Genomic DNA, 23,388 nt, shown 5'->3' on the forward strand with positions numbered 1-23,388 from the left:
CTCGGAACTTGGACTTGGGCTTGGACTTTACTCGCAGCTCTCTGGATTTCTGACAGCAACACACAGCCGCACCTCCTTCAATTGGAACATCATCTTTACTGGAATTCGACGACAATTCGACGACTTTTTGTTTTTTTCCGGACCTGGGTTTTGCTGGATCTCAACCTCGACTTACCCTTCTTTGTGCGTCTAGATATAACGAGTCTATATAGCTTGCTGTGTTTTTGTGTGCCTGGCCAAATACCACAACCTTTTCCTTTCTATCTAGGGGCCGGTGGTATCCTATAGCCTGGTACGCTAAATAGCCTTCGTCGTCAGCAGGTGAGACTACTAAGCAGGATGGGCGACCCGTATCGTTCGTACCGCCCACCTCGCGGCGAACCACGATATGAATATCCTGATGAGTACGAATATCCACCTTATCCTGGACGAAGCGGTGCTCCAGAACCCGTTTATGAACGATCATATGGGGATCCATACACTCGAGAACCCGGCTATGACCCCATGCCACCAGCTCCCAGATCCGGTGCTCCTCGTGGCGACTATCGTGCTCCTCGTGGTGATTACAGACCGCCTCCAATAAGGGCCGAACCGGATTATACTCGACGGGGTGGTCGGGATTACGTTCCACCGCCCCCTGCTCCTCGCGGACCTGTCGGGGACCCGTATGCAAACCCAGCTTACTACCCGCCCGAGGATCGTGGTCATAGGGCTCCGCCACCTAGGGAGACCTATGAGAGAGGATATCCACCAGAGCCTGCCTATCGGGACGAAGGTAGATACGGGAGAAGACGGCCGCGGGAGGATGACTATGAAATGCCAGCACATGGTCGAGAGTACGATTATAACTACGAGTCGGAAATTCAAGCTTCCCAAAGGAGGCCTCCGCCCCCGATCGAATACAGGAGCAACGCCGGTGCCTCCTACGAGGTCGAGCCGGTGCGGAGACGTCCAAGGGACATTCGGGAGCCCGCTTCCAAAACGTCGATGCCTTCGCAGCCGTCCCCCGAAAGCGTAGACGATGAATTTACACTTCCTGCGGATGGTATTAGAAAGGAGGTCTTGCAGAAATATATCACACGGTTCCTCGGCAACGATGCTGTCTCGAGGGGACCGATGAAAGAAGGCGATGTATGTGTGCCATCGATGTCGAATATTTCTAACGATTCTATCGACTAATTCAGTAATTTTCATGGCAGACGCTCGTCTACAAATATTCTGCATATCGCCAGTTCACAACAGTACGTATTCACTCCGCAGCCATCTGTCGGTCAGCTGCTAACACGGTACCGCTGCAAAGGAGCAAATTCGGGACTTAAAACGAGCGTCGGACTTATCTGAACCTGGCTGTAAGTATACGTTTTTATCCTGAGCAAACCATAGAAGAGGAGGACCTCAATTTTCCGTCTTACTATCTTGAAATGCTTTCCTTCCCTTTCATATTCCCTCCGAAACCAACCTACCCAAAAACAAAATATATTCAACATCTTGACCCCCCTTCGAATTCGATATAGATGCCCGAGGTATCGACACGCGAGCAAGAGATGCTCCAGGACAAGTCGTCGCTGCGTCAACAAGACCAACCGGTCGCAGGAATACGGATGAGGATTCCATGATGCCCGAACCGGTAATGCCCAGGGATGAATACGTCTATACCGCTGGCAACCAAGGAACTCGAGCTCCAGCTCGTGAAATCCGTGCTGGACGATCGCCGCACGACCCACCGTATGGTTCTTCCTATCAAGATCCTGGCCGACACGGACGCCAGCCGATAGAGGCCTCTTCAATGCGACCTGGACAGGACGACGACGATGAAATGGAAGACTAGATCTCACCAAATCTGCCGACAATGCCATAAATCCGGTTAGCGTCAACGTTCCGGAGGACGTCCGACTCTCTTCATGGACCTTGACTTGACCAATATGGCTCACCTCCTGCTCGCTCTTCTTGTATGTTCAACTTCCTACAACACATCCTCTCCGACCTCCTTTGGACCACTTCTTTACTACCCTGGACCCTCCCATGTCTCTCGACACTACTATTATTTCCGAATCTCCCATGGCTCTTTACGACATTTATGTACATATGAAACACGTATTGGATCAGGCGCCTATACATAGTATTCCTGCTTTCGAACATTATAGGATAATATCTCCTTTGCCTGGATACGATTTATTGGATTCGACACCTGGAGCGACCTGAAAAAAAAGTTTTCCCTGGATTCTGTATTTCTAGACACTTGGAGATTTCGATGAGCACTCATTTTTAACATGTGGATCTTGTCGACTTTACTCTGGAAGACTTTCGGTCTGATCATCTTCCCTGGACATCTGCTGGTTCTCTTAAGGCCATTATCTATACCGCCAAAATTTTTTGTTTAAGGACCCTGCCGACACTTGGGATTTTTTTCCGCCTGGATTTCTGGAACTATATCCAATATCTAAAAAAAAAGTCCTGTAATCCCCTCTTGACTTTGGACCTGTTTCATCAAACTAAAGCCGCGCATCTTTGTCAACCCCTCCCTTCTGCAGCCATTTCCCAAAATCCGCACCTTTGTAGCATTGAACTGGTTTCCTATCACCATCTTCCTCCACTTTTCCTGGCATATACATAAACCTCCCTTTTCTCTTCTTGGACATATTGAAGTGCGCACAGACACCCTCTTACACGAAACAAAAAATTTGGACCACCTCTAGCTCTTTTTCAAATCTCCGGATACGATCATGCGTATGATGTAACGAGATCTTTTTCTTCTTCACTGTTTCTTTTCATGTTTCCTACCGGGTCTTCAGGGGATTTTTCTTTTACGGGGTAAAAAAAAAATTCAAAGAGAGAGAGAGAAAGGAGAACTGAGGCCTCTTCCATCTTATCTGGTATTTCACATGGGCTTTTATTCTCTTCTCCTTTCCCCCTTCTCCTTTCTTCTTCCTTCCTTCATTTCTTTCCTTTCCTTTCCTTTCCTTTCCTTTCTTTCTAACAACAAACACGAAGAGCGTAATCTCTAATCCTACGACCACTTGTTCCCGTCCCTTCATCCCTTCTTATAAGCTTCTTTTTATGTCAAAGTGTTATATCTGTCTGTTGCTTTGCACACATATTGAGTTTAGATATATTACGGCTGAAGGCGTTCACAAGTGCTCTGCTGCTGCTGCTGCTGCTGCTGTGTTAAAGTATTCGTTTTTATTCATCCGTCCTGCTTTTCTTCTCGAACCATTTTTTTCCATTTTCATTTTCATATCGTCTGTTTGATCAAATCTCCTCTTGTCACGTTAGCAGTACCTCATTGCGAAATCTATGAATCGAATATCTCGTTTTACTGAATCCCCGTTTTGCTTCGTCCGAGCCTTCCGTCGTAACCATTTTTGAAATTCGAGCTTTTGCTGTGATATCACCCACTCTCCCTTTTTTTCCCGATCGAGTGTCTTCCTCACCTTGAGGAAATTTAAACAGGCAAGGAACTTTCTCTCTCTCCGGCTGCTCCCTCTCAAGCTATTTTCGAATTCACCGTAAGCACATGCATCCAAATGAGAACCAATAATTCGCAAAACGTGATAAGAAAAAAAAGGGTAAGTCCTGGTCTCGATTCCCGAGCTGTCGAAAAATAAAGACAATTCTTCAAAAAACAAAAAAAAAGTCAAGTGTGAGGTGATACGTCACACCACACCACGAAAAGAATGTCCTCAAGGATGGTTTGCAAGAAAATCGCATACAGCCTACAGCTTAACTATGCACGTCCGATATCACAAAGGTACCACGCCACTAGCTCTGCGCTGCTTATTTAGAAATAGACTCGGGAAGTTCAAATCCGATCCAATCTTTCCATTCATTCTGTGGAGGAAGGGGAAAAAGTAGCTATGATGTAGTCCAAAAACAAGGTACAAAAGGAAGATACCAAATTCTTTCCCAGCCGATAAACACAAGTAAAACAAAACAAAAAAAAAAAAAGTTCATGACACCGAGTACAAAAAAAAAAAGCTCCACCTGTTATTGTCAATTGTTGAAGCTTTGTGATTTCTCTAGAGAAATCAAGATGTGGAGGCTTTCCTGTAACCGTTAACGAGAGACATCAGGATTTTTTTTCGGCCCTTTTGCACGTTATGGTTATAAACAAAATCCTGTTGGTGATGTGTTTTTCCCGATTGACTCCCGCTAGACAAAGAACCCTATCTGCATTCCGATTTTTCTCCAATACCCTTTGCAGGTACTTTCCACCTGTTTTACAATATCAAATATCAATAAAAGGCGAATAAATTTACTTTTGTTGATTCTCAGAGTAGATTGGCAAGTCATCCTTGTACTCTTCAACACCAAGTTGAGCCTCTTCCTCCTTGGTCATAAGGCCTTGTTCTTCCTCATCGGCAGTCTGCTTACGTCTGCAAGCGTATCCCTTGATGAACAACCAGGAGACAACGGCGACGTGAACAGCGGTGCCAACGATGAGAGTGAAGAACAAGCCGATGGTGATGGTGATGGCAGCGATGACAAGGCAGGCAAGGATGAGTCGGATGACGAGACCAACCCAGTTGAACCATCTCCACTGTGGACGTTCCTTACCCTCGGTCTCCTCGACCTTCTGGTGCTGCTTGTGGGTCTTGTGGGTCTTGTGGGTCTTGTGGGTCTTGTGGGTCTTGTGGTGGCCGTGTGGTGGCCGCTCGGTGGCGACGGAGTGAGCTGGACGCACAACCTGCTTGCCCTTGCCGCATTTCCTGCGTGGAGCACCCTTTATTCGCTGGGCGATGCTGTTGAGGGTATCATAAATGTATGCCTTCCATCGGCAGAAGGCGTTGTCCTTGCACAGAACAGCGCTGGCTTCAGCGGAAGTTGGAGGACGGATGGCAGCTTGACCGATGAAGACCTCGCCTTGCTCGTTTTGGAAAACGGGGAATTCGAGGATTTCCATGGTAGCGATGGTCTTGAAGCCGGAGACGGCAAGGACATGGAGACGAAGACGGGAGAGGCCGGATGGGTCGGTTTCGATGAAGAGGTCAATATCGATTGGGACCTTGGCTTCGCGGCCATCCTTTAGGGATTTCTGGATAACCTGGAATGGCATCTTGTTCTGGGCAGCGTAGATGGCCGGGAACATGGGAGCATCGTTGAGCTTGATGATATCCCGTCGAACGGTATCCAGAGAAAGTGTGAGGCGAAGGTTGTTGGGAGTGTTATCGAAAGCATCCTTCTGGCCTTTCTTTGGGAATGGGCAGGACTCGCATGGGATTTCGAGGGTCTGCTTGATCTGGCTGATGGCATATTGCTCCGGTGTGAGGCCGTGAGTGTCGACCTTTGGTTTCTGGGCCTTAGCTGGAATTGGCTTGACCTTGTAGACATTGTCATTAAGCGAGTCTGATGGCGGGATAAGGATGGCCAGGGAGCCGGCTCCCAGGGTAAGAAGTGTGGTTGTGAGCTGCAGGAAACGCATGGTTGCTTTGCAGCGGGAAGCTGGTCCTCGATGCTAACTACTTGAATTAGAACGGAAGCGACGGCGATGGTGGTGATGATGCTGTCGAAGCGGAATCAGTGGTGGTGAGGTTGAAGGATGAAGAAGAAAGAGAGCCGGGGAATGGGAATGTGGATGTTAAAAGGGCTCTGGGCTGGAGATGGCGAGCGATTACGTTGACAGATTTCCCGCCTATTTTAAGCATGCCCCTCCGACAACACATTTCACTCTGTCGCATGCAGCACCCCAAAATGCTTGCCGCTAACATAGCCCGCAAAGACATTCCTTCGCCTCCCAACCAAACCCATCGATGCTCCAGTTGCGGCCTTGTTGGATGGGGGGCGGCCAGACTGTACTTCCCGTCTACAGGAAGTGCTTGCCATGCTGGGTTCCCAGTTAACAGGAGGATACTAGTTATCTGAAAAGTTGGACGATCGAGTTATACAGTTGCATGGCAAGGACTACGTATTCTCATAACGATATTCTCGTAAGCCTATGGAGTAGCTGCATCTACCAATTGGCGGAAAATTGGTAGAGAATAACCGGCCAGTCCCGTCTCCGTTTCATACCGGTATACCATTACATCTATGGCCCTGGCCAACGTTGCCATCTCGAGTAAGAAGCCCATTCGAGGGGCCGCTGCCCGAAGGATGCATGAGATTTTCTAGAGTTCTACGACTCAATATCCATGTTGGAAAAAAAAACCCAAGCAATATCACTTTCGAATTTTCAACTATGATAGTATGGGTAGACTTGTAAATAGTACACCCAGCATAACTCATGACCAATGAAAGGCGTATAGCAAACCATGCTACTGTATTTGAATGGGCTTCCTGGTTGATTAGACACTCTGTAACATCCTGAAACCAGCCTAACTGTTATACATGCATCTTCAGTTGCAACTCTAGAGTTTCTTGTCTCGCGTACCATTCAGAAAGATGTCACTAATGCGCTAGCCCTCTCCAAAGTACACGCATACAGCGATTCCCAAGGGAAGAGGGAGAAGAAAAAACCGACGCACGTATTGAGTGGTGAAGTAGATTTTGAACAGATCTATGTATGCCTCAGCAAAGGTGTTCGAGGGCTTGTTGGAATTTATGCGTTGTTTCTGGGTTAGGAAATCGAGCTAGCAAGATCGAAAACTGTTTCAACCTTGAAACCAGCCTCCGACCTCCCTGTGAAACGTCGTAGGCTTCTCTAGAACGGTGGCCCGAAGTCCGGAGTAGATACGTAAGGTACGGAACATACGGAACATGTCGCCGCTACTTTGCGCAATTTAAGAGGGCTAGAGTTTGAATGATTGATACAATTGTTTCTATTCCTATTATCCACCATTACTAACAAGCGCTGCCGCTGAAACCAAAGTTGCAAGCATATGCATAGTAAAAAAAAGTTAAAGTATATAATGGATTATTATTTTCTTCCTCTTCGATGCACAAGAAGTCGCTAGCTTATTTTGATCTTTCTGATTTTATGTCGCTCCGATCCTCTCAGACCTGGATAAAAGACATCTTACTCTGGTCGATCGCTAATCACCATCATTGTCGCCATGGAGGAGCCCTAAAGGATGCTCTGCCGATGACCACAAAGCCCCACCTCTTTCCGCTGATGGACCATTTCATCATATCCATATCGCCAGTGTTACGAGGGTGCCTCCATTCGTGCAAGAAGGTCCCAATGGTGTTGCACAGCTTTCATGCAGTATTAAAGCCCTGACCCGATGGGATCAAGAGATTATCGTTAAAAGGGCAGTTCGAAAGTCGAAAACAAAAAAAAAAAGATCGCCGATTGTTGTCGTTGGATTAAATGCCGATACGCCAGAAGAAAGGTAATAAGTAAAAAAAAAGGAAGAAGAAGAAAACGAAACGAAAAAGGGTATCCAAACGAGAATCAAAATGCGTAGAAGCAGAACGTGACGCGCCTTGCTGAATGAAGCTCGCGTCGACGGATTTTAAGAATGTAGTCGAAGATTGGAATGGAATACTTAGCCCACGCACGAAGTGAATGCGTCGTAAATGTAATTAAAGGTCTTTAATGACCCTTGTAGGGTCACCAAGCGTTTGGCGGCGATATTCGACGACCTCTCCGGCAATCTTGTCAAAATCACCGGGATCGCCGCTGTCAAGCCGAGATAGTATCTTATCAAGGGCACCCTTATACTCTTCTTTGTCGTCTTGGTTGGCATCGGGTTCGGCAAGCTCTAAAAGAATATTGTTCTCTATGCAAAGTATATTGCGAAGGGAGAGGTTGAATAGTTAGAAGCAGGATCACAAGTGGGGTTGTTATTTTCACTATGGAAAACATTTATTAATAGCATCGTCGAGCAGAATCCCAAGAAAGGGTAACTGCAAATGCAGAAAGGGGGGGGGGTGGTGTTATAGTAAAAAGACCGACGTAGACCCCAGCCTCGACTAGCGAGCTAGATTGAGAATCGGGGCGATATGATATCGTAGTAGTAGTAATTTCTTCGCACACTTTGATAAAACGCACCTGGTAAGGCCATTTGACGGAAGTGTTGCCATCTGCATTGAGGGTCGTTGCAAGTGCCCCCTCTTGTCTCAAAGTCACAGACCGGTAGCTCAGAATCGATATGATGGCTATAGGTTAGCGACTTATATCCCTGTGAGACAAGTTTATTGTAGTTGGGATGGTATCGAAATGATTTGAAACCGGAAAGCTGTGACTGGTATTCAGTGAACCCTATTTCCGGCTTCTTAGGCTGGCCGTTTGTCGATGTAGCCGGTTGCTGCCTCGGTTCGGAGACCCCGATGATCAAAGGTGGCGACTGATTTGGGGAGATTTCAGTAGCGGCTGCTAGGATAGATACTTCACCTATTGTAGATTTGCGGGCTTCCGGGTCATAGCCGTCATCATCTGGCGTCTCTTGCACAGGACTAGAGGCTGAATCGGATGCTGGGCTCTCGTCCCCAGAAGTGCTGTGCATTTCAACATCTGCAGAGTCATTGCTGCTGACTTGCTCTGATGTATCATTCGGCTCGGAGTCTGGAAACAAATCAGTCTAATAAATTTTTTACGTATCAATCGGGAGGCGGTGGGGGAAATAAACGGTACCTTCGGCGCCTAGATCACTCTCGGAGTCGCTTGAATCCTGATCGGACTCATCAGACGTAGTATCGAGATCAGAAAGATCCATCGGAGACCCGGGGCCATCGGCATCCCCGTCTCTAGAGTTCAGACCTACTGGAGAAGCTTCAAACGACTTATCATCCGTTTGCAAATCCGAAGAATCTGTCATGGTCACATTGTCTTTGACCTCAGAATCATCTGCAGAAAGAGTTGGAGGCTTCTCTGGTGAACTGATGCTAGGAGGGGTGTTGATGACAACATTAACGTCGAAACCATCAACCTTGGCTTCTACATCTATCAACTCAGCTGTCACGAGCTCAGCAGCCGCTTCAACAGCCGCTGGTTGCGCAGTGCCGGTGTTAATTTGATCCAAAGTTTGATGAAGAAATTCTTCAACTCTCTCGAGACTAGCCTCCTTTGCACTCAACGAATCCGTCGACGACGCTGCTGGGAGGGGAGTGGTGGAATTGCTGGGAGGATCGGATCTCATCTCGCCGTTGGAAGCTGGCTTAGGCTTCCGGCTCATGGCAAAGGCGATCTTTTGTCTCATCTTTTCTATTGCTAACTCCGTAAGGCGAATACTTTCCCCAAGTTGTTCATTCTTCTCGGGATTGGCACTATCTGGTCTCGAGGGTCCAACGCTTTGTGGGGTTACAAGCAGTGTCTTTTGTTTTTGTTCTTTGCCTTCTTCTTCATTGTCGCTAACATTGAAGATCAACTGGCTGGATTCCAGACGCTGCCTGTTACCAAACCTTGGCTGTTTGGAGTTCAAAGTGGCTGGCTTGATCTCTATATCGAAATCAGCAGCGACAGGCCGCTTCCGGCTGCGAAGAGTTGGTGGCTGAGAAGGTGGGGAGGTCTCTCGAAGCACATTGGATTGAGGTGTTGGAAGAGGGGGTGAGACGATTCTGTTCAGAGAGGGCTGGGCAATATTCAAACTAGGAAGAGATTGATTGAATCGGGAAACAACACTAAGGTTATTGCTCGTGGCGACGGAAGTGGGAGGCTTTGGAGGGAGAGAAGTGGGGAGGGTTGGTGGGGCTGCATTAATCTCCGGTTTGGGAACTGTTGGAGTTGGAACAGTTGCTTTGAGCCCGTTTGGAATCTCATTCAGAGCAGTATTCTTTGGAAGAACGGTGGTTGGAACATTCTTCGACGAATCGGGTATTGAAAGCTTTAGCTGGTTGTATATACCAGCTAGAACCGTACGTTCGACCCCTTCTTCCACTATTTGCTCGAAAGACATTTTGGCCGAACAAGACAGATACATGACGGCCGATTGGGCGGCCTTACGAAGCTCTGGCATGGTCATTTGTGTCGGATCCGTTTCCTGATTAGGACGTGATGCTGCTATCGATGGTGTTAGGCGTTAGAAATACGGATTTGAGAAAGCATTTAGCGAAATAGTGAGAACTATACTGTTCGGATTAAGCTGCTCCTTCCTTATCGACGACTGATCATTCGGATTGTTGATAGGAAAGGGGTTTATCAACGGTGCTTGCATGCTTGCAGCTATTGCCGCCTGGAAGGGGTCTGCCAGAGGCAACGCCTGATGAATCTGGATGGGAGTGGTGGCCTCTCGGGGCGAGTAATGGTCATCTTCGTCGTCCGATATCTCGCCTTCTTCAGGACCTTCATCTCGCTGTGATGATGCAGATACGGGAGGTACGGAGATAGTGAGGTTGGGTTTCGAGTTGTCCTCTCCAGGGGTGACCGGTGTGACTGGCGTCTTTGGAACTGTGCTCGCAGTGGAGGTTGATGGCTGCCGAGGCTTTGGCATGGACCTGCGAGCTGGCATTGCGCGTTTCCCAGCAACAGGACCATGGCGAATGCCTGCAAAGGAGGGGACCTCCGGGCAGGTAGATGACATGGCGGCGAAGTTGGAGATGCTATTACGGGGTTGGGTGATGAATAGGATGTACAGGGGTTGAGTGAGGTTGACGATGTTGATAGTCGAGGGGAGATGAAGGAGGTGTTTGTTGGTGGAACGTTGGTGCGCTGCGCTGTGAAATTAAATGCCGACTGTTGTCTTGTATTACATAATCAAACGATCAAACAAACATCCAAACAACAATTCACGACTCCATCCAGATTCATCATCTTCATCATCACCATCACCTTCAACCTCCAACCTCCAACCTCAAACATCGACATCAAGAACCCGGATATGGCATCTCCTACCCTCCCCGTCGAGGCTCTCGATCGCATGCGCATTCAGCTAGGTCTGCTGTCCCAATCAATCAGCTCCCTGCTGCAGGAACTACGTACTTCAGACCCGCTGCCACCCTGGTAGGTGCATGAACCACATCCTGGCACATCACATCAGGCACCTTTTATTATCACCACCATAGTTCCGACAAGGCTAAATAACTTCATGATGGACAAGGTGGGAAATATAGCATCATAGAGCTTAGCTAACTTAGTATCTATCTACAGGACGACTCTCACTGCCCAGCTAGCAATCCTAAACTCCCAGCTCTCAACCATCTCCAGATCCCTCCACCAGCACTCTGCATCCCTCTCCACAACCGTTGTCTACCCTCTCCCGACCTTCCCCGGCCGCACCCAAGATGGTCAACTTCACCGGCTCCTTGGCAAGAAACTCACACCAGAAGTCCAAGATTGGATCCAAATAGGTCGTAAAGCTGGTTTAGCTTTAACCTCCAAACCAAAGAATGACGATGACGACTCAGATGATGACTCAGAACCCGAAGCAGAAGATGAACAAGAAGTAGAGGATGACGATGACGATGATATGGATGAAGATGACGGTGACGACCCAGAGTCTAAAAGGCGGAAGCGCCACTGGGCCCTCAAAGTCGTCCTGAAGGACCAACGTTCCCGGGACTGGGATTCCGACTTCACGAAAGAAGAAATAGAAGCTGTAGGCGGAGACCTCGCAAGGATCCAAACCGGGCTGAAAACTCATCCGGATGGGTCAATTATAAAACGTTCTATCGATTCGTCCGTGTTATCCACCTCTGCTCTCAACAAACGTGATGAGAAAGGATGGACATTGGACATGATGTTCCGATTCATGAGTACAGGAATGCGGCCTGTGGAAGGCCATCCTAGTGTCTAGTACCACCCAGAAAAGAGTTTTCCACAGGAACCCGCCGGAGTCTGGCGCTCAAATACCCACAGGAATGGCTGGATCGACCCGAACATTGTTATCGCAACGAATACTAGTGCTGGAACAAACACTGTACCTGAAACGACCTGTGCTGGAACGAACGCTGGCTCTAAGATAATCATTTTTACAGCAGCAGACGTTGACGCTGGAAAGGACAATGGTACTGGAACGAAAATTACTACTGGCATTAACATTGTTCCCGAAACGATCACTCCTGCTGGATCGCCTACGCCACCACCCGGCCCAGATATCCCAAAGCCACCACCTATTGAACAAGCCATTCAGATTCCTCCTATCAAGACCTGGAGACCACAGCCACAGCCACAGATGTTCAAGAAGACGGAGTACAGATGCTAGAAGATCTTGTTTCTTCTTCCTCCTACTTTTCAGACTCGGACTTCAGCCCAAACACCTTCAACCCCTCACCCTTCAAATTCATTATAAAATCCAAAAAGATTGCAACCCCAGATACCTCAACTCCGGAAATTTCGATCGCAGCTACTTCAATCCCAAATACTTCAATCCAAAAAATTTCAACCCCAGATATTTCGACCCCCAATTTTTCAACCCCAGATGTTTCTACGACTCTTGATTCAGTATCAAACATTAATCTACTTTCAGGTCTATCAAATGGCTCCACGAGAGTAACAAGATCCGAAGCAAGAATTCTGGCAGCCGCACAAGCAGCCGCCGGTTTAACCAGCCAAGAAACTCCTGAACCACCCTCCATAGTCGACCAACTTGACAAACTACTGACAAATTCCCCAATCCGAACACCAGCTGCACAAAGTATCTTGAATATTCCAAGCACCAAGCAACTTACTATCAGTCCACCGACACCATCCAGAGCAAAGGCTGCCGAACCACCCACACCGCCCAAATCGTCTAGATCGTCTAGATCCCCTAAAGAACCAAAACTTCCTAAAGGAAGGGCTCCTAAAGTTCCTAAAGCTCCAAGGGAACCCAGGTCTCCAAAGGCTCCCAAAGAACCAAAATCTCCTAAGACTCCTAAAGCTCTAAAGGAGCCCGGTTCTCCAAAGACCTCCAAAGAACGGAAGGCCCCCAAAGCCCCAAAGGAACCAAAGGAGTCAGCGGAGCTAGTGGAACCAAAACAGCCAAAGCAACCAAAGCAACCAGAGGAACCAAAGCAACTAGAATCTCCAATGCCTCCAAGCGAAACTCCAAGTGAAGGTCCCCTCCCCGCCACCCTCAGTGACCTACTAAAAGACATAAAAGCCATGGAAGACCTCTTCGGCATTTCGTAAACCTCCCACGTTTAAGGACTTATATTTATGTACACAAATCGACCGGGCCTAGCACATTAGTTCAATTCTCTCATCACAATACCCTTCCTCGAAAGAGTGCACTACTTATAGTCTAGATACGGGGCGGGTGCTAGACTACACTGTTTGATAATGCCATAAGTCTAGGCATGCCATGTATTTAATTCTTCATCTCACGAATTCATCCCATTCCATTTACATAACCTATCTTAAAACCATGCATCATGATAAGATCTTTATAAGAACCATTAAAACCCTCATCCCAAAGCACAGCTTTGCAGTGAACGTCCAAAGAGTCCAAACGAAAAAAACAAAACCAATACTAACGCCAAAGACACATGCATCCCAGTCCAGAAATGCAATCCTCAACCAATGCACGCGCCCTTCAATATACCATCCAAAACCGAAGAAACTGAAGAAAACCAAAAACAGGTATAAAAAATAGAGGTAACGGGGAGCACAAAAAGACGCCAGTCATCGGAATCCAAGTAACCAATTCCACCATTCAAGCCATGAGACGTTAACCTAAGAACCTCACAAAAAGTTCTTAACCCCATCCCCATCCTTCGAAAAGATCCTACGCTTGGCCGCAAATCCAGCTGCCCCACCACCTGCTCCACTAGTAGCCGTCTCCGGCTTCTCTCCGACAGTTTGCAAAGTATTACTCCTCGTCATACTAACACCACCATGGACACTAGCCCTATCTCCTCCAATCCTACTATTCAAATTCTTCAAACCCTCCAACTCTCTTTCAATCCTCAAACTCTTCTCCCTCTCTTCTCTCAACTCCCTCTCTGCTCGTCGAGCAGCAAGCTGATTCTGACTATCCGATGACTGTAATTCCTCAATAGTCTTCAACAACCTCTCAACTTTGTCCTTGTTTCGCTGCATATCCTCCTGCAACTGCGCATTTGCCTTCTCCTTCCTCTCAATCTGTAATTGAAGGTCTTTGACCGTTCTATCAACATTCTTCGTCGATCGTTCAAACTTGCTTCTTTGCCTCTCGTTCTCCTCAATTTGGTTTTCAAGCTATAGCAAGTCATTAGTCCCACCACCCCATAACATAAGAGCACGAAATGAAAACTTACCTCCTGAATCCTGCTATGCAACATCTTAACATCCTTAGACCCAGTAGTATAGCTCTTGGTCTCCATATCCATAACCTTAAGCTGAAGATCCCTAACAGACCTCTCAAGCAACGACTTCTCTTTATGCAGGTCTGCATTTGAATCCCTCTGCTGTGCAAGATCCCTCTGTAACTCGGACGCAAGAGCCTCAGATCGTCTCATCTTATCCACAGCAGCAGCAGCAACATCTTCTTGCTGCGCAAGCGAAGTCTTCAAATCCAAGATCTCACGATCCATACCGGCAGCAACTCTAACCGAGGAAGAGTCACCATTAGCGAGCTCCTCAAGACGTCGAGATGCATCCGAAAGTCGTTGTTCGATAGCCTTCTTGTCCTTCTGCAGTTGATCACGTTCCATATGTGCCGCCTCGACAGACTCCCTAAGGGTTCTGTTCTGGCTGAGAAGCGAAACCATACGAGCTTGGATTTCATTATGTGCTGAAACAGCTTGCTCGTGAGAAGTAGTCATGTCTGCAAGTTTCACCTCAAGTCGAGCACGTTCCTTCGCAGCAGTGTTGCTGTTCAAAAGCTCGTCCTCCCACTTGACGCGTAGCTCATCAACTTCTTCACGTAGTCGCCTAGACGGGTTGTTAGCCTCACTCCATAACCATTTGTAAAAGTAAGAGATAATAAGCATACTGAGTCTCGCTCCTAGCAGCAACCAAAGCCTCACGTTCGGCCTCAACATCCTTCAAATATTGTGCGGCCTCGGTCTGGAACTTCTTCCTCATTTGCTCGATTGACCCTTCCTTATCCTCAAGCTCGATCTCCCGTCTATTTCTATAGTCTTCAATCTCATGTTGAAGTCTCTTCTTAGCCTGAAGTGCATCTGCCAAATCTGCTTGAAGATCCTCAATCTGCCAAAATCATTAGTCCGTAGCTCTAAAACCCCAACTTGAATGGAAAAATATACCTTCTCCTCATATCTCTGATTCTCCCTCTGCATATCCTCAAACATCGCCTCGGTCTGCTGCCTCTCCACAACAACAGAAGCACATGTATCCTCCGCCTCTCTGGCCTGCGTCTTCGCGAATGCTGCCGCTCTCGTCGCCTGCATAACTGCAATTTCCGCCTGCTCGAGCTTACTATAATACTCTTCAGCACGAGCCTTATACAGCGCAGCACTGGAAGCAAGATCATGATTCCTCGCCCCCTCAGCATCCAAACGAATCTGCAAGTCCGCATTCTCGGAAAGAAGGCCACTGCGCTCAAACTGCTCCTGCTCCCGCTGTGCGATAAGATCCTCAAGTTCACCGCGAACATCCCGAAGTTCAATCTCCAAAGACATCTTAGACCCCTTAGATTTCTCATTCGCCTTCTTAGCCTCAGCAAGATCCGATCTTGTTGCATTATAGTACTCCAAAAGTGACTTGCGTGACTTCTCCTGTGCGCAGATGAGATCAAACAGCTCCTGATGGGACTTGTTCTGCAAATCCATCGCGGTGAGCTCTCCAGACCTCATGGCGGACTCAAGGGCCGACAACTTCTCCGTCTCTTGATCAAGTTGCTGGTGAAGTCGATTATTCTCCCTCTCCAAGCGCTGCAAAATCCTATTTGAGCCATCGCCGTTCCCACTTTGTGGTCCCTCTTGAATATTCAATTGAGACCTCAAGTGTCGGTTCTCCATCTCGGCCATTTGCAACTTATTCTGCGCTTCCTCCAAATCGGCCGCCAAATCCATTTTGGCCTGGAACGTAATAGTATCCACGGTCCGATCCGTCTTTCCGGAGTCAAACACCGTAGAATCAAGCTGCTGACCCACACGCTTAGTAGGCGTGCGCGGCGAGCCATGTCCTGCAGGATTGAATATAGGTCGCTTAGTCGGCGTCCCAAAAGTCTTCGTAGGAGACCCGAATGGGGCCATATTCTCATTCATTCCCTCCATAAGTGTAGCCCTGGAAGCAGAATGGCGATTCTCCATATCCATAATCTCATCTTGATGTCTTCGACGCATGTCCGCAAGCTGAGATTCGGCACGATTCCTCCGTTCCTCCGCAACTCTCAACTTCTGCTTGATTTCATCAAACGTCTGCGCCATATCAGTCGTTGTACCTGACCGCTTCCTCGTCCGATCCGGTATCTTGACAGGTGTAGCATCATCATCGAGTTCAACCACCCTCTGCAACTCTAGCAAATATCGATGGCAGTCCTCAAGCTCTGAATTCGCCGCGTCTAACGAACTTTGCAGTTTTCGATTATTCGCATGAGCTTGTGCTGTAAGTTGTTTCTCGGCGTCCAAATTACGATTCGCTTCCGAAAGCTGTGTCTGAAGGCCACCAACTGTCTTCTCCGTAGCTCTCGTATTTTTATGCTCCCTCGTAACTTCATGGTTGAGATCCTCAAGATCAAGTGCAAGCTTCTCCTTCTGCTTCTCCAGAGACATAATCTTAAGTTGAGCCTCACTCAGTTGTCCGTGGAGTTTCTTTTCTTCCTCAACAGCCTTCGCCTTGTCTGCAGTCAATTGCACAATCTTGTCGCGATACTGTTCGCTAGCTTTCGAGGTTGACTTTGCGAGTTCAAGGTTCTTCTGTTGGATCTTGTTCTGAAGGGCGCGGTTGTCGTGTTCCGAAGACAAAAGACGAGCTTTAAGTGTACTCATCTCTTGATCCAATCTCTTCTTAGCCTGCTCGTTCGCTCTCTTCGAGGCTTCGCTATCCTCAATCTCCTTGGTCAATCTTCGAATCTCAAGGTTGAGACTCTCCCGATCAGCCTCGGCTTGGGAAAGCAACTTGTCCTTCTGATCGATTTCCTTTCTAAGCGAATTTCGAAGCTCTTCAGCCTGTCGAGAAAGCTGGCGTTCATTGGCGGCCTCTGCTTGTGCCCTGGTGGATTCGTTGTTCTCAACTCGCTGGCGCAGACGTTGAAGGTCAAGTTGAATATCCCGCTTCTCCCTCTCGGCTTGTGACCTAGCTTCAAGGGCCTTTCGAAGCGTATCCTGTTGGCCATACAATTCCTTCTCAATAGTAACTTTTGCAATAGAGAGCGCATCGTAGTCTCTCCTCATGGTAGCAAGTTGAGTCTCACTCTCCGCGAGAATGTCAGCCCGAGATTTCCGTTCGGCATCCAACTCGCCTTGGACACCTTCAAGCTGGATCTTAAGCGCCTTGATTTGTTCATCGAGAAGCCTTCTCCCTTGCCCAAGTTTCGCATCTTCCGAGATTTTGGTCTCCAAAAGCCTACGAGCCTCGTTCGCATCTCGTTCACATTGCGCCTTCAACATCTGGGCGTTTTCCGCAGCTGACTCCGCAGCACGAAGCTTCCTCTGCAGTTCTTCTTGTTTAGAAACGAGTAAATGTCTTTCATCCTCGAATGTCTTGCGATCAATCTGCTGCTTTTTAAGATCCGCAAGCGCCAGAGACAATTCACTCTCTTTCCTCCGAATCAACTCTTCAAAGTCGGCAGAAGTCTTCGAAAGATCCTGCAGCTGCTGTCGAGCAATGTTCGCTTCGGAGCGAAGTTCCTGATTTTGCTTCCGGGTCGTCTCAAGGCTCTTAGACTATAGGATTGTTAGTAACTACCCATCCCATTTCAAACAGAATATCAACTTACGGCCGCATTATACTTCTCCTCCAGATCTTTATCAGTCTTGAGCAACAACTGCTCAAACTCCTGAACCTTCCGCTCCTTAAGCGAAAGATGGCTCTTAAGAAGATGTATCTCTTTCGACAACTTGCTCTCGTTGCTGCTAACGTTATCTAATTGATCCGTCGCAGTCTTGAGTTTGGCCTCGTTCTCCTCGAGTTTAGCCACCAAGTTCCTCTTTTCCTCCTCCAGAGATCCAATAAGCGTAACAGCCTGCTCAAGCTCCTTTCGTCGAACATCAAGCTGATCAGAAACCTTCTTCTTCGCTGCAATCAATTCATCAAGTTGATCTTCCAACTGCTCTTGATCCTCCAAAGCACCTTTAAGCTTCTCAGAAAGGTCAGCCTCACGCTGTTGCAGCCGCTGGAAAATCTCATCTTTATCAAGAGCGAGCGCACGTTCTGCTTCAAGAGTTTGCTGAACCCTCGAAAGCTCGGTCTCGGTCCTTCTCTTCTCATCCTCAACTTTAGCTCGATCTTCAGCCTGCTGCGTCATCTGCGCCTGCATATGTTGAATCATCTCATCTTTCTTCTTTACCTCCCGGCTAGTAACCGTGTTCCCAAGTAGCGGCTTCGTCTTCACAAATAACTTCCACCATGGGTTCTGGCTAAGCTCGAGATACACCTTGAGATTCTGATGAATAATCCTGGTAGCCTCGGCGCGATACAACTTCTTGTGCGCAATCTTCCGCTGAATGTATCCACGCGCAATACTCTGGAACCGGGTGATTATGCTGCGAACCAAAGCATCGCGCTGCTCTTCGAGCTCAGCAAGAACACCAGCACGGAAAAAGACCTTGCTAAGACCAATTCGGTACTGATAGTCGTCAAGATTAAGCTGCTCGAGCATGAACCGGGCAATCTGTTGTCCCTCTAGGTAACCCTTCGGAAGGCCGGGCGTAAGAACTTCATAACGTTGACGGAACTCGTTGAACGGCAGTCGATTGGGGAAACCAGTTCTCGCAATCCTAATACCTTCCAACACACCATTGCATCGAAGCTGGTCCAGAACCAGCTGAGTAACCAACCTCTTCGGTTTCTTTTGGTGATTGGGGATAATACAACGGACGAAGTGGGGGTGGGTAGCATGAAGTTGGGCCATAAGGCTAGACAGCTGCTCCTTGTGACGTTGGGCAACAGTCCGGAACAGTCCCTTCTTGACGCGGGACCTCGAGGTAAGCGAATGTTCCGCATCTTCAGCACAGTCAGCAAAAAGCTGAGCGACGCTAAGGTGTGTAGAGTTTGCGAGCAGACGTGTAACATTGTCGTTAAGGGGATCCTTGTTCTTCTCCAACCAACCCTGGGTATCGTACTCGACCTCAGCTGCGTAATGGGTGAGAATGAAACCTTGGCTCAACATTGAGCTACGGTACTTGTTCGACTTCTTATCCCACAAGGAGTGGAGCTTCTCGGTAAAAGTTTTATCCGTCGTCTTAGGCATAACGCAGTCTTCATCCAAGCAAGAGAAGATACCGATAGGGTTGGAAAGTTCGATCAAATCAATCGTAGGCTGGAGATCGTGCCCAAAATCGATGAACTTCCACTCGATTCGTTCGCGAGCATACTCCTCCTGCTCAAGCACGAACATGTGGTGATTGAAGAACTGCTGCAGCTTTTCGTTGGTATAGTTGATGCAAAGCTGCTCAAAGGAGTTGGACTCGAAGATTTCGAAACCAGCGATATCAAGGACACCGATGAATCCCGACTCTTCCCCTCTACGCTCGAGGGACTGATTGATCCTCGACACCAAGCTACCAAAAGCACGTTCGTAGATACCCTTGCTAAGAGCATCGATAGACTGCTTGACTTGGTCCGCATTACGGTTTTGATTAACCCATTCCTTGCCAGCTTTAACTCTAGGGTTCAGGAGACCTTTGGTGAAACTATCCGCTGGTATTCCAAGAACATGACAGATAAGATCGACCTGGCGCTTGTCCGGAAGTCTCGCACCATCTGCATTCCCAACAACAGAAAGATTTCCGAGGTGGAGAACCGCGGCAATATTCCTGAAGTAAGCGAGTTGCTCATCCTTCGAGAACCCCATAACCTGGAAGGCTCGAAGCAGGATGTCGAATTCATCTTTATCATTAACACCGACGATATGCTTATTTGCACTCTTGGTATATCCATAGTCGTCAACGTCTCCAGTGAGCACCAACTGATCACGAAGTTCCCGAGTCGCGCCTCTAAGCAACTGGTAGAAGATGTGGTAGTTTCGCTCACCGCCACTCTGTTTTACAACTCTGGATTTCTCAAGCAGGTACCAATCAATGTAGGCACCAGCAATCTGACCTTTCCCGGTAAACTCGATTCTGATAAACTTGCCAAATCTGGACGAATTGTTATTCCGTACAGTTTGGGCGTTTCCAAAGGCTTCGAGGACAGGATTAGCCTGTAGGATTTGTTGTTCAAGAGTGCCGAACTGCCTGGAGGAGTTGTTTCCGGCAGCCACGGAAGCAAGGTATTGGATGACTTTCTTCGTATTCTCGGTCTTTCCGGCACCGGATTCACCACTATTGTCCGTCAGAGACCTTCGAAGTTATATATATTAGTAGAGGGACATACGTAACCAAGATACTCTGGTTCTCTTTCTCATCCAGCAAATTACGAAAAGCAGCATCAGAGATAGCGAAAATATGCGGTTGGGTCTCATCCCGAGACCTATCTCTGTACATTTCGATGTATTCATTCGTGTATATCGGCAGAGGGCAGTACGGATTGACCGTGACCAAGAACAATCCGGAGTATGTCTACCAAAATTAGCAAGTTGCCTTCATATCATTTCTCAAGAAGACACACTCACATAGATAAGATCCGACTGATATCTCATATGCAAGTTATGAACCACCGACGCTTCATTCAAATGCGTCAACTCGGCCATATCTGCCGCCTTATCAAACTTTGCAGGATTGACTTTATCCACCTGATCAGCCGGGACATGTCGTTGGCTGCCATCGTCGCAAATAACGAGAAGAACATTATCCTCCTCGCTTTCGACGTAACCTTTCACAAACGCCTGTTCGGGGTCCTTAACCCAAACCCAACGTTTGCCAGAAAAGTCTGTGCCTTCGAGGCCGTGGGAAGTGATCTTGGGGGATGTTGGGTCGTTCCTTTTGATGAAGCTTGGAGCAAAGGTAGTATTTGATTTCGTAGCATTAGAAGTAGTGGTAGTTGTGGTGGGGTTGTTTGCTGGCGTGGGAGTGTGTGGAACTACGCTGCTAGCTCCGGACATGGTCCTATTATGAGCTCGTCCGAAGATTGAAGAGGTTCCGAAGGGAGTAGAGTTGCCGCCGAATGGCGTCGAGTTATTGCTACCGCCGAAGGGTGTGGTGTTTCTAGCGGTACTGGAGGCGTTATTTTGAGGAGAGTTAAGCGGAGAAGATTGATTATTCTGTCGAGGGGTAAAAGGTCTCTGAGAGGCGCCGAAGCGCGGAGGGGTATTGAAGCCAGCCATGTCGATTGAAGAATCTCAAGGCATTTGTATAAAATAGCAATCGAAGAGTTACTCGAAGAGATTAGCTGTCGCTGAAGCTATGGTCTGGCAGATTGCACAACCAGGGGACCAAAACAACAATATCAATAACGGCGCACTGTGATTGTCCAGGCAATAGTCAGTATCGCCAGCGCGCAGGAATGCGCCGGATTGGGGTCGGACTTACAGCGGTAATTAGAGTAATGAAGCTGCAGGGATGTTGCGCTGAAGCTCAAGCTCAAGAGTATGACAAGATGCAGTAGGAGTAAAGGTAGAGGGTAAAGAAGATGGTGATTGTAGATGATATATGGTGGAGTAGTTGCAGCTGCAGCAACCGGGCGGGTTTATCGATTAATATCGGCAGGGCGCATGACGACTGATAAGCTACTGCGGACTGTCAGGCAACCGGGTACCGTTGTCGAGGCGCTGTTTGTTGTCCGTGTTGGTCGAACAGGTATGGATGTTGACACAGCAACCCTGGGTGTCACAACACATTTGCATTGGCCGGTGCCTGATTGGTCCGAGCTTTGGATCTTATCACCGACCGTGACATCAGATCTGGGGCTTATCTCCGAAACCACCAAGCGACTGTCGCATTAATCCAATTTCCACACGTCAAGTTCTCCACAACTTCAACTTCGGCTTCAACCTCATCTCCATCTTCAACATCAGTGTTATATACCCGGCGTCTCCAACATCTCCGGCTTCAATTCTCTCAATCCATTGCATTCTCGGCCTCCACCAATTGGCTTTCCGGTCGCTGGTTCGATCGTATCCGCCTTCCAACCGGTCTATCCGACACCACGGCACACCCTCATCATTATCGTTACGCAATCCCAAATGGCTTCTGTGGCCCCCCGAATCGCCTCGCAACTGCTTCCCGCGAGTAGAAATACCCTAGCAAGATCCAATTCTCGATTCACAGCTCTCAGATCTCTAAGTACACCATACCGCTCCAAACGCTTCCTCGCAACAGCATCATCCGACCCTTCCCTTCCGTCTACCGCGAATAATGGAACGGCAATCGTAATGCTAAACATGGGCGGGCCCCAAACCGTCGACGAAGTCGGCGACTTCCTCTCCCGTCTCTTCGTACGTTTCCATTCAAAACTTACCCCGAACTCAGACTACCGTTGCTAACAATTATATTAAAAACAGGCGGACAAAGACCTCATCCCCCTCGGCCCCCTCCAAAACTACCTAGGCCCCTTCATCTCCCGTCGTCGTACCCCCAAAATCCAAGAACAATACGCCGCAATAGGCGGCGGTTCTCCAATCCTAAAATGGACCGAACTGCAAGCCCGCGAGGCATGCAACATCCTCGACCGCATCCACCCCACCACAGCCCCTCACCACCCTTACGTCGCCTTCCGCTACACAAACCCTCTCACCGAAACGACTTTTCAAAAAATGCTCTCCGACGGCATAACCAGAGCCGTAGCCTTCACCCAATACCCACAATACAGCTGTTCGACCACCGGCAGCAGTTTAAACGAACTGTGGCGTCTATCAAAAAAACTCGATAAAGAAGAACAGATAAAGTGGTCGGTAATAGACCGCTGGCCCACCCATCCGGGTTTGATCGAAACATTCGCCCGTCATATCGAGGAAACTCTACATGCATACCCGGAATCCGAAAGATCAGACGTAACCATCCTCTTCACCGCCCATTCCCTACCCATGTCTGTTGTAAACCGCGGCGACCCGTATCCAGCAGAAGTAGCAGCGACAGTATGGGCTGTCATGGAGCGGTTAAGATTCAAAAATCCATACCGTCTGGTATGGCAAAGTAAAGTCGGGCCGTCACCGTGGTTGGGCGCAGCAACCGCGGATACCGTAGCGGAATATGTGAAGAAGGGACGGACGAATCTGCTATTAGTCCCCATCGCATTTACTTGTAAGCATCCGAAATCATTTTCCTTTCATAATACTCCGATAACTAACCTCCCCTTCCTTTTCCAGCCGACCACATCGAAACCCTCTACGAACTGGACCAAGAAGTCATCGCCCACGCAAAGGAACCGGGCATAAAACGTGCCGAATCTCTAAATGGCGACCCAATATTCATCAAAGCGTTAGCGGATCTTGTGAAATCTCACTTTGAAGGTTCATCCCAGAGCACAAAGCAGTTATACCTGCGATGTCCAATGTGTACGAACGCAAAATGTAGAGAACAAAAGGCCTTTTTCAAGCGACACCAATCTGCACTCGAAGCTGCGTCTTAAAACCGGCTTGTATTTTTATTATTTACCATCCGTATCACGGAATA

The 23,388-nt window shown here is 48.1% G+C and overlaps 6 protein-coding genes across 6 annotated transcripts; 3 read left to right on the forward strand and 3 right to left on the reverse strand.

Annotated features, from left to right (window-relative positions):
* Positions 1-339: 339 nt before the first annotated feature.
* Positions 340-1,828, forward strand: DFL_006861 (uncharacterized protein; the record flags this gene model as incomplete). The annotated part of the gene is made up of 4 exons (XM_067636352.1): positions 340-1,131; positions 1,200-1,241; positions 1,301-1,349; positions 1,515-1,828. 4 exons carry the CDS (start codon positions 340-342, stop codon positions 1,826-1,828), a joined length of 1,197 nt encoding a protein of 398 aa, XP_067487978.1.
* A 2,424-nt stretch (positions 1,829-4,252) lies between these two features.
* DFL_006862 (uncharacterized protein) lies at positions 4,253-5,419 on the reverse strand (the record flags this gene model as incomplete). Its single annotated transcript, XM_067636353.1, has 1 exon — positions 4,253-5,419. One exon carries the CDS (start codon positions 5,417-5,419, stop codon positions 4,253-4,255), a length of 1,167 nt encoding a protein of 388 aa, XP_067487979.1.
* Positions 5,420-7,458: 2,039 nt separating this feature from the next.
* DFL_006863 (uncharacterized protein) lies at positions 7,459-10,304 on the reverse strand (the record flags this gene model as incomplete). Its single annotated transcript, XM_067636354.1, has 4 exons — positions 7,459-7,655; positions 7,928-8,440; positions 8,510-9,874; positions 9,944-10,304. 4 exons carry the CDS (start codon positions 10,302-10,304, stop codon positions 7,459-7,461), a joined length of 2,436 nt encoding a protein of 811 aa, XP_067487980.1.
* Positions 10,305-10,353: 49 nt separating this feature from the next.
* Positions 10,354-12,922, forward strand: DFL_006864 (uncharacterized protein; the record flags this gene model as incomplete). Its single annotated transcript, XM_067636355.1, has 5 exons — positions 10,354-10,383; positions 10,440-10,813; positions 10,961-11,605; positions 11,714-12,001; positions 12,061-12,922. 5 exons carry the CDS (start codon positions 10,354-10,356, stop codon positions 12,920-12,922), a joined length of 2,199 nt encoding a protein of 732 aa, XP_067487981.1.
* Positions 12,923-13,474: 552 nt separating this feature from the next.
* Positions 13,475-21,101, reverse strand: DFL_006865 (uncharacterized protein; the record flags this gene model as incomplete). Its single annotated transcript, XM_067636356.1, has 7 exons — positions 13,475-13,969; positions 14,029-14,644; positions 14,706-14,923; positions 14,980-17,562; positions 17,616-20,160; positions 20,213-20,397; positions 20,451-21,101. 7 exons carry the CDS (start codon positions 21,099-21,101, stop codon positions 13,475-13,477), a joined length of 7,293 nt encoding a protein of 2,430 aa, XP_067487982.1.
* An 858-nt stretch (positions 21,102-21,959) lies between these two features.
* On the forward strand, positions 21,960-23,344 carry DFL_006866 (uncharacterized protein; the record flags this gene model as incomplete). Its single annotated transcript, XM_067636357.1, has 3 exons — positions 21,960-22,211; positions 22,278-23,016; positions 23,082-23,344. The coding sequence occupies 3 exons, from the start codon at positions 21,960-21,962 to the stop codon at positions 23,342-23,344; spliced, it is 1,254 nt and encodes a 417-aa protein (XP_067487983.1).
* Positions 23,345-23,388: the final 44 nt, after the last annotated feature.

This window comes from Arthrobotrys flagrans, assembly GCF_004000055.1.
Source record: "Arthrobotrys flagrans strain CBS H-5679 chromosome Unknown unitig_8, whole genome shotgun sequence".
In the NCBI taxonomy this organism is placed as follows: domain Eukaryota; kingdom Fungi; phylum Ascomycota; class Orbiliomycetes; order Orbiliales; family Orbiliaceae; genus Arthrobotrys; species Arthrobotrys flagrans.